General features: G+C 45.8%; 1 protein-coding gene across 2 annotated transcripts in view; it reads left to right on the forward strand.

Annotated features, from left to right (window-relative positions):
• AOPEP (aminopeptidase O (putative)) overlaps positions 1-10,053 on the forward strand; it is a gene marked incomplete at both ends in the record, with an annotated part of 347,198 nt that extends 337,145 nt beyond the window's left edge. For both annotated transcript variants that reach the window (XM_084237515.1, XM_084237516.1), the window contains 2 exons: positions 8,145-8,231; positions 9,913-10,053. In XM_084237515.1, coding sequence (XP_084093641.1) covers positions 8,145-8,231; positions 9,913-10,053 — 228 coding nt within the window. The remainder of the gene's footprint in view (positions 1-8,144; positions 8,232-9,912) is intronic.
• Positions 10,054-10,965: the final 912 nt, after the last annotated feature.

The following is a 10,965-nucleotide window of genomic DNA, read 5'->3' on the forward strand; positions in this document are numbered from 1 at the left end:
GTGTGCACAGCATCATCAGTCATTGCCCCACTCAGCTGTAGAAGGTTTTCATCGTTCTCCCAGTGAAACTGTGTCCCCTTTAACTGTCACTCCCATCACCCACACCCACCCTGTGTTCACAGATCTACATATTCTGGATTTTCATATAAACAGAACCTTTATGTAATATGTGACCTTTCATGACTGACTTCTTTTCATTAGCATAGTGTTTTCAGAAATCATCCATGTTTTAGCACATATCAGTGCTTCATTCCTTTTTATTGCCAAATATTTTTGATTACATGAAAATGCGCTCAATTATTTCCACCTCTGCCTTATCATGAATAGTGGTTTTGTAGGAACACATACTGGAATAGCCATTAAGAAGAAGGATGGGTAAGGCAGAGTTGCCAACAATAAGAGTCCTTTAAAGAAATGAAGACAGAAGATGGCATGTATCACTTTGAGTTCCAGAATTACAGATTGGGGTGCAGTGGAAGTGTTGATGGAAAGCAGGGCAAAGAATGCCATGTTTCAAGGTGCACCCAACATGGCCTCCCATGTTCTACTTTCTGGAACCAGTTACCTTTACTAGCACTCATGTCATCAAATAACACGGTACATTTTTAGGAAAAGGAAAGGTGTTTAGAATTTGGCCCTAAGTAAGATGTCCTCATTTATGACACTCGACATTTGTTGTCACGTGACCTCGTTGCCACTCTCCATGTGTATTTAGTTGATGGTCCTGTGTGCACACAAGTGTACAGCCATGTAGACTGTACATTATCATGTACACTGACTCAGCAAGGTTTTAGTAAGAGTCCATGGGAAAGAACTGAGAGCCTCCAATGCCACATTTGTTGTCGTCACTGCAGACCTAGGATTTACAAACCTGACTTTATGACAGCAAACAGTCACTTTTAATTCCCTTCATTTAAAAGATAATATTAAGGGCCTCCCTGGTGGCACAAGGGGTTAAGACGCAACCTATGAAGCTCTCCGCAGCCACTGCAGCATGAGTTCAATCCCCAGCCAGGGAGCTACCGACATGGCACATCAGACCTCTCCTGACTCACCCGCTGCTCCAATCAGCAGTGTATTTCAGTCAGTCTGCCTGTTCATTTCCCCACTCTGTCTCTGATGAATCCTCTTACCCCCCCATACCTCTGCCTTGTACCCCAGTTCTTGTATGCATAAATAAATAAATCTTAAAAAGAAATATTAAGATTGCAACCTTTTGGAGTAAGGAACAATAAAGGTTGGCAGGAAAGATAGAAGCAAGAGTCCCTGTGACAAGCACACTGTCGGTTCATGAGAATCAACAGATCACACAGTAGACCTTTAGAAATGCCCCGAAAGAGAATGTTTGCTGGAGATGCTGCCTGTTTGAAGCTGCCAGCGAAGGCTCCCTGTGCCTGGGCTGCTAGGCAAGCTTCCCTCACCAGCATGAACCCTCTTTAAGGCTAAGTTAAATCTAATTTAAGAACACAAATTGAAAAAGCAGGTTTGTTTATTGTAGTGTTAGATATACTAACTCACAAAAGCCCTGAGCCTTGGTCTTTCTGTTTACAGATACAAAACAGAACTCTAAATGAGGTTTAATGGGTTTCCCAGATCATGTTCCTTGGATAGATTTTTTTTTCCCCTTCCACAGTAAATTTTAAAATCAAAAGGACTGAAAAGGAAAGGGGAGTGCTTCCTGTCATAAATAGGATGGGTGGCATTCTTCAAAGCATTTAACAGCTTCCCCACAGCACATTATAATTTAAAGTAACTGAAAAGCATTCCGAGTCTTTAGAAGAGTGGTACATTAGTTCAGAAACATTTATCAAGCACATACTATGTGCCAGGCTTTGAGACAGGCCCAGAGGTGGTCTGTGGGGGCCCAGGCATTGTTCTCACCAAGCCTGCCTTTGTGTGTAAGTAAATACATAAGCAGGGAAACCAGGAGACTCGATAGTTTCAGCACCATGAGCTTAAGGAGACATAAAACATGACTCTGAGACAGTGACCCATGGGAGTCAGGGGTTGTAGCAGCAAGTTAAGGGATGTGGACATTGGTCATTGAAGCAAACATGGGTGGCTGAGGCGGGCCACAGGGTGCCACCTAGTGTCACAGCAGCCATCTGTCGCTCTGCCAGCAGGCCCTTCACAGCCTTGTTGAAAGGCTAAAAGGCTTTTAACACCCCTTGGGACTTCTTGCAACATACCTGAGACTTTGGGTTTGGAAATCAGAGGATGGAAGGACTAATGGAGCTTTAGTATATTAACCGAAGGGAAGACTCTGGAGTCATGCTTAAGTGAAAGTATATGGGCTGCACTCAGCTACGGAATCCAGCAGCAGCCAGTGCAGAAAAGGAAAAAAGCAAAACAATGTGTCCATACTGATTGCTGCTGTCACAAAGTCAGAAATCGGTTTGACCTGAACGGCTATAGAGTTCCATGTTCATGAGTTTTTTTTTATTTGTATAAAGTTATCTGTTTATAATTGTTAAACATTTAAAAATAAAGCAAGGGGTCGGGGGGCAGCTCCCACGGGAGCCATGGTACTTTGCAGGGATGGCGGTGAGTGCACTAGACTCAGCCCTGGCTCCAGAATCAAAGTGCCAGCCACTCAGGTTCTCCGACCTCTGACCCTGACTGTCAGATGTACCTTGTGGCACAGTGGCTGCCAGGACCGAGTTGGGATATTCCGGAGTTAGCAGAATTAGTCTGTTTTGTCTCACGTTTACGGCAGTGTCTGCTCAACCTCTGTGATGGAATTCATTCCTCAAGAACAGTAACTCCCCCCTAAGACACTAGTTTTCAAACTCCATTTTCAAGGAACCAGGGCAACCACAAAGAGGCGTATTATTTTAAAGGTGTTTCCTACCTGATAAGAAGGTTGAACTGCTTAATGAACTCATTGATATTCTTCTCATAAATTTGTCTGTATACTGGGGCTCAAGATAACATTTTTACTAGAAGTTAGAAGAATTATGTTTAAGAAAAGCTTAAAAATCGTTTTGTAAGATTAATCTGTTAGGTAATAAGTCAGTTATGGGAAGCAGTTCTATACAATAATTTTTATTTCTTCATGGAAAACACTAAAATTGAAGTTGTTTTTGTTTTTTGAAAAGAACATTAAAATTACAGTGTTAATAAACTTGGTTTCTGGGGTGTGTGGTGATTCCAGAGGGAAACATCTGTGCAGTGATGCTCTGGGATGTTGCCACTCCTGAGTGCTGGTTCCTGGTGTCTGCTCCCACTGACCGCAGCGCCTTATGTCTGCATGTGTCTGAGAGAAGCTTGTATTTCAGAAGGAATTTACTGATCCACCCAGAAAAAGAACAGGATTTAAAGTCCCCACATTAAAGAACAACCCTGATTTCCTGGCAGGACCACCCAAGCCTGCCCATGAGGGCTCCCCGCGTTGTGCTCTGTGACCACAGGCTGGTATGTTCAGAGTGAAAAGTGACCTGCCTCCCTCGGGATCAACAACTGCTGCCCAGGCCATTAAGCTCCCTGCCTGGTGGAAAAGCCAGAAATGCTCACTGTCTGGCTCTTCACAGAAAGGGCCACCCCCATCTAGAGCTTAGGAAAGCTATTCTAGATGTGCTAAAATTTGGGGGTTGAAAGAGATTGGAGTAAGGGATAGGTTTTTCCTTTAGCAGCTTCTCTCTCCTGGGAGAGCAATGAAATGAGAGGGAGCCCCAGTGTGGCCTAATAAAGGCCATGGTTACATCACCAAGGCCATTGGTCATGGGACTTGTTCCCTGAAGCTGACACTGGTGTGGGAATATCAGTGACTGCAAGGCAGACACCATTTTCAGCGCACTTGAACTAAAAGGGCAGTCAGGTTAGTCCTTTTCTTGAAAAGGCTGAAAAGACATGCACCCAGGGCTGCTACTAGCAATCCTGTTCCATCTTACTCCACAAATGGTTTGGAAAATGCCCATTGCCTGGCCCTGGGTTAAGCTCCCAGGGTGGGTGATCCTGTTTCTCTGCTCTTTTCCCCCTGAGAATCTCAGACCCAGGCTACCCTTGTGAGCCTTCCCTTTTCCCCTCTAGTTCCCAGGCTTGTTTGTCCCTTCCCCCCCCACCACCCCTTTTCCTGCCCTGTGAGCCCAGGCCCCGCCCTTCAAGGATGTCCTACACTAGCCCTTCCATCTGCTCGGAGAGCCAGGCATCTGACAGGTGCCAAATACTTCTTGGAGTTATTGCTCCCATTTTTGTAAATTCAACACATAGCAGGACTATTAAAGTAGGAAATAAAGAAACAGGGTTCCTTCTGCCAAGATGACAGGCGTGTCCTACGTGGCAGTTCTGTCCTGACACTTGCCTTGGGTGACTTCAGCCAGTTTCCAGGGCAGCCCAGAGAGCAGCGCTCTGACACCCAGCCCAGGGAAAGGATGAGGTTTTCCCACTGAGTCAGAACACAATGGGGTCTTGAAATCAGTTTAGGAGGACCTCAACCAGCATAAAGAAAGGAACAGAATGCATTAGGGTGTTAAATATAGTGAGGGAGAATACAATAAAACTTTGGCCTCTGTGTAACATGTGTTGGTTCAGGACACCACTCTCACACGCCTCTTCCCCAGCCCCTATCACACAGACACCTGCCTGCTGTGAATGTGCTTGGAGTGAGCTTGAAGTCAGCTCACAGCCAGATGTTTCCTACAACGGGCCATTTGGCTGTCCAGGCCAGGTGGCTCTCTGGTCTCCCAGGTGATTCACCCTGTCCTGGCGGGGGCCCCTGCTGGGGGCCAGGGCCCACCATCTGGACAGTTACATGAATTGTAGGTTTTAGTTCTATATCATCAAACGTGGGTCTGCCGTGAATCAGCTTCTGTGTAGTATCTAGCACTCTTCCCACCCAAATTCATAGCCACCACACCGGTGTTCTGCTCAGTGTCCCTTGAGCAAGTTCAAGTAGTTATTACTGAACTGCAGTATTTATGGGTGCATGCTTCTGTATGCACACGTATATGTCACAGCTTGACTTTGATTTGGTGGGAGGAATCAGATTAAATCCCCTTTATTTGTTACTCTTCATTGTCCAGGTAACAAGCTGCTGTGCAAAATTGCTTTGCACAGTTTTAGGGAATCTGAAGCAGACTGTTAGGGGGTTGCCTTTGTCTTGGCCCAAGCAGGCTGGCATTGTTTGCCAGCCAGTGACCCTTCTCTGATTTTCTGCAGCTTTCTTATTCTTTTCCTGCCCTCCCTGCCTCCTCCTCCCTTTTCATCCTTGTCCTATCTCCTCCAGCCTGAACGGCTGGATGGTGTGCAAGGCAATGCTGGCTGTCTGGAGGTGCTGTTCACTTGTGTACAGGGTCTGAATGAGGGAGTTAAAGGACAGGCAACTACTGCCCCGTTATTTAACTAGAAAATAAAGAAGAGCACATGGGCAGCATGAACATCTTTCTTCTTAAGAGACCTGCTTCCGAATTCTCTGACTCTGGCCTGGAACTGAGAACGTCGCTTTTCGTCCATTATCTGCAGAAAAGCATGACGGCCTTTGTTGAGGTTTTCTAAGTTTCTCTGACTAGGGAAAGGGGTGCCGGGCATCAGTGTCCAGCATGCAGATGTTACTGGGAAGAAATGAAGCAAACGTTACTTCCCTGCTAGCTTTTCGGGAAACCCCTGTTCCATGTGGAGACAAGTGGCCCTGCCAATTGTGGGTCCTCTTTAGGGGTTTACAATATCAGGATTTTCTTTTGTTTTTCAGAGGAAAAGATGTTAAGAACTCTGTGCACAATCAAGAAATATCTGTTAGGCTCTCGGCCTCATACAGCATCTCTAAATGTCTTGCAAACATCCTGTCGCTGAAATATTAAAATGCATTTTGCTCTTTTGTAACAAAAAGCCTTGTTTTTTCTGCTCTCCCCGGAGTAGGGATTGGGGGGGGGGGGGTTGGTCTGTACTTCCTGGAGGCCATGTTTGCTTTCAGGGCTCAGAAAAACTAGATCATTTATGAATTGTGACAATAAACTATGTTTAACAGTAAGAGAAGTGGAAATGCTGACTTCATAGTGTGTGAAAGAGCCTCTTTCTCTCACCCATCTCCTGGACTTTCAGAAGGTTACCAAGGAACCACCCCAGCCTCCCGCCTGCCTGGGGGCATTTGAGCCCACTAGGAAATAGGCTCTAATTTATTCTTCATTATTTCGGTAAGTGGACAGAAGATGAAGAGAGCGTAGGAACTAAAAAGCAAGAGGCTGAACCCTCTATTCTCAAAATCATCAGATCTTATATAACGTCTCAAGTTTCGAAATGACAAGGACGACCAAGGTGGCCTCTGAGTTGGTTACCCTGTGTGACTCGTCAGTCGTTAACAGGCCTTGAAGCCGTGGAGGTCTCCTGGGCATGGCCCTGGTAAAGCTGGTGAAGGTGTTACTCCCATGTTGCGTTTGGGAGACCTGAGGCCCATTTCTGAGAACCCAAAGTGAGCAGCACAGCAGCTGTCTTGGGGTTCCTGCTTGCCCCACGTGGCACCGTGGCACTGAGATCACCCAGACTCTCCTGGCTCAGGACTGGTACCCATGTTGGTGAAGTTCACATGCAAAAGGCACTTCCAAGTGTGTGGACAGGGCTGGTGGTGTCTGAGGTGCTGGGGTTACCATGAGTTTGGAGATAAACTAGGACAGGAGTGTCCTAGGGCCATTTGGGCTCTCTGTGTCCTTGGCCTTTGGTACTTGAACCAGAGCCTGGAACTGCATCCACTTCCTCTCACCAGTGTAGTGTGATAAGTGGGCCACTCTGAGCGCTGGTGACTTGTTCTTTCCATGAATAATATATTAGGAGCTGCCTTTCCTTTCTGTGGCCTTTTGTTAATTTCTGTTGGTTGTAGAGGAAAGAGCATTTTTTGAAGATGTGTTTCCGAGACCTGTGTAGCCTGATATGTTTCCCTTTTTGTTGTGATGGCCCAAGGTTCTTACCTAATTACCATACACCTGAAAACCCTTGCTGGATGTCAGGTTTGCTGGCCTATCCTTCCAAATTCAAAGGGCCTAGTTGTCCACAGCGAAGGGCGCTACCATAGGAACCCTGAGTTAACGCCCTACCTCAGAGTGCACAGTGGCGTGGGGGAAGGATTTTTCTCAAAAGATTTGTTTCTTCCCTTCATTCCTCATTGTTGCGTGTAAATCTATTTATAGTAGATGAAAGGAGAGTACAGGCCTGTGCAATGATATAATTTACAGGGGCCCCACCAAAATGTTGAAATTGCTTATTACATTTTACTACACAAACCGATTGTTGCAAAGGGTGTGCCTCTTGCAATGGCAGTGAAAGCAAAGAATGATGGGAGGTGGCTTTTTACTTATGTATGGCTAATGTTGAACCAAGAATGGACTATAAAATACTATCCTCTTTGCTGGATATGCCTTGGAAAATGGCTTGAGATCGCACTCTGAAAACCAAATTCAGGTAGAATCTCCATGTAAAGAAGGTGCCTCTCTATCTGCTGAGGCTGCCAGTGCTGGGGTCAGACTTCTGTACTGTCTGCCTGCGTGGGAATGGAAAGATTTCCTAGCAGATTCCTGCTGATAAACCTTTAGTAAAGTGTCGCCTTACTTAGTGGCACCCACATTGAGCTTGTCGATCTGCAGTGCCTTGTGCAAACCTTTGGTGCACACGTGGGTGGGCTGCAGGAGCTACCTGTGTGAACATGGTCTGCCCTCCTTCCTTCCCCCTCGGGCAGACACCCCAGACTCCTCAGAAGGCACCCTTTGTCTTTTCTCAGGAATGTGGAGGGCAGTGTCTTCCTGCCTGTACTGTGTTTATTATGATGGGCAGCACTGAACCAGATCAGTTCTTGCAGAAAGTAGCTACTCTAGGTTTTAGAGATGCCTTCATTGACCCTGAATTTCAGGGCTGAGTACAAGGCTCCCAGCAAAGACTTGAATTTAATTTCCCAGATACATTTGTGTTCATCTGTTATCTTGCAAAATAGTGTTTAAAAACATGTAAAGATCTGACACAGACACTCAACCTCCCCCAGAGGTGCCTGACATTTTTTTCGTTTCTTGTAAAAGAAATTAATTTACAATTAAATTTAAAAGGAACAGCAAGGTTAATATATTTCAGAGAGTAACTTTTCCAGACACACAAGACTTGATCATTGAACTCTTTAGGCTAAGGAAACCTACCAGTTCATAACTTCCTGGCTTTTCTCATTTTTCAAGGTTCGCCACCGGTGGTGTGAGCTCATTGTCAAGCACAAGCACAGACAAGCGTACAAAGATGTGGAGAGATTCCTTCAGGAGGACCAGGTGAGATTCATTTCTCAGCAGATGGGGATTCCTTAAATCCTGTCCCTTCCTGTCAGGTATACGTGCATCACAAATACAGAAGCAATTTGTAAAGATATTTAAGGAGTTGGGAGAAACTTACATAGCACACATGAGAGCTGATTTCTTCCCTCTCTCAGTGTCCTACTAAAGCATCGAATTGCACCCCTTGTGTGCTTCAGTTCCCTTGCTTTTATAAAACTCACTGGACCACTGCCTTACGGAATGGAGTCTGCACAGGCTCACGACCTCTCCAGATCTCAGGCCAGCCTTGTGACTTAATGATGCCTTGATGTGTTTCCAAATTGTCAGTGGCCCTAACTTAAAACTGAGATTGGACAGAGAAAGCCTCACCTGGCTGGAGCAGTCCAGGTCTGTATCTGCACCTGCCACAAAGGCCAGGCCCCTGTTTCGAGCTCTCTTCCTGTTCTTGAACTTTGCTCACTTCCTCAAGGGTATAGCAAGAAGCATGTGCCTGCATGAACAACTTTGGGGATGCCTGCCTTCCAGCCTCTGCCAGGCTGTGCTTTGCATGTCACCCCGCGTGGCACCCGAGTGTCACAGGTTCTGTTAGCCATGGCGGTCAGTCTGTTTGCGTGACCATGTGCGCCTGCAGCTTTCTGCCTAGCTCTGTGGGCTGGCAGCATGGAGCCAAGTTTCAGTTGGGGTGGAGAGTGGGGGTAGGGAAAACAAAAGGTCATTTGACAGGACTCGAGTATAGGGGAGAGCCAGCAAGTCAGGGCTCGTTATTCCCACAAAGAAAAATACTTGACTTTGTACCAGAAGAAATGTCACATTTGCAAGAGATGTTTGGAAACACAGAGGGGCGTATAAGAAGGACAAAATGTAGGAGCAGCTTAAAGTCTGCTCTGAAAACCAAAATTAACTGTAGTCTCTTTAGAACCATGATCTTTGCCAAGAAAGAATCCCTATCTCAGCTTTTTCAGGAAAGAATTTCGAACCCATAACTACCAAGTTTTTGTCTTGTGCAATCTTTGAGATCCTTCTTTTAATTTGCTCCAGCAGAATGTAATCCGCAGCATAACTGAGCTTGAAACAAGGGAGGAGACACAACCAAAGGGCGCTTTGGGTTTCCAGAACATAATTGGCTGTTTTGAAAACTGCAGGGAAAATGCAGATGTGAGTCTTGACAGCATTGTATTTGAAACAGAAGAGCCAGTGTTTACCACAGTGGTGGGGCAGTTGGAGAAAAGGGGTCAGGAGGTGCTGGCGCAACAGGCATCTTTCTTGGGGTGACATGATGGCTCTTCCTCCCTATGGCTGCGACATGACATAGTGGTCTCCATTTCCCAGCCACATCTAGGGACTCGCTTTCTTCGGATTGGTGTCTGTGACGTGCACATATCACCTCCGTGCTTTTCTCGGTTATCCATGCTGGTCTGTGGGGACCTTTTTCTCTATCCAGAGCCTTCCTGACAAGATCATCACCAGAGACATGCTCATTTGCGCTCTGGCCAGTTAAATCACCGGGGGCTGCTGGGGGAATTGATATCTAAGAATTCCTTGGGGTTTCGCGGAGGCAAGAGAAGGGAATTGAAAAATGCAGATTCCAGAATTAGAGCTACTCAACTCCATCTTGTAGGATGTTTGTCGCACAGATGATTGCCTTTTCTTACACTCTCTGGCCTCTCTGCCCCTCCAGGCCATGGGCATCTACCTCTATGGGGAGCTGATGGTGGGTGAGGATGCCACGCAGCAGCAGCTTGCCCGCAGGTGCTTCGAGCTGACCAAGGAGCAGATGGACAGAACCTGTGCTGAGGTCGTCGCTGAGATGTTGTTTTAAAAAGGTGACTCTCTCCATTTCTTTTCTCCATTTTTTGCTTCTAACCATAGAGTTAGTTCTCTTAGGAGGCAAATAGACCAGTGAGCAGGTGGTATGAGCCCAGTGCTCCCGCAGCATCAGTCCTCTGCTCTCCCCCCGACAGCTGGGGGGCCTTGGAGAGGAGGGTCAGTTCTTCTAGGCCACTTTTGGGCAACTTCAGGATTTGTTATTTGTGAGCACAAAATTCATAGGATGACATCTTGGAAAATGGACTGGGAAGCCAGTGGAAGCCCCGGTCCCCAGTCTTCACAGCGAAGGCCAGCACCAGGTTTACCGTGGGGTTACCCCAAACCTCCACTGTGTGGTCCTTTAGGTTCCTCGGTCTGTGTCCACCTGAATGATGAGGCTGGCAGAGGTTGTTCACCACAGTGTGCAGGCTACTCCGAGCTCGTTCTCCGCCTTGTCGTGTTTGAGCAGAAAGGCTTCCTGGCTTAACTTGGACTGGAACATACATAAATCACATAAATTGCTCCCTCTGTTAATTGTGTTTGGAATTGACCTGGTAGATTTACATCCTGGCAGTTCATTTTAAATGGTGGGTTTCTGTATTTTATAAGTAATTTAGCAATGAGTGGTACATAAAGTTTCGTAAGTAAAACTGTGGGATTCTATTTTAAGTGTATTTTCCCCCCGTAAAAGTCATTATCATTTCCGTATCTTCTCAGTTTTTCTTCAAGATTTTACATAATAGAGTATGTCTAATTTTGTATTTTTTATAGTTTAGCATCAAATTTCACACGTTTTCCACATTATATATCTTTATAAATATGATTTTAATGGCCATTTCATATTTTCTGTTGATGCTCTTAACCCACTGTTGGACATTTAGTTTGCTTCAAATGTTTTGTTCTTATAAAAACTATTTCTGCATAA

This window comes from Talpa europaea, assembly GCF_964194135.1.
Source record: "Talpa europaea genome assembly, chromosome: 7".
NCBI lineage: Eukaryota > Metazoa > Chordata > Mammalia > Eulipotyphla > Talpidae > Talpa > Talpa europaea.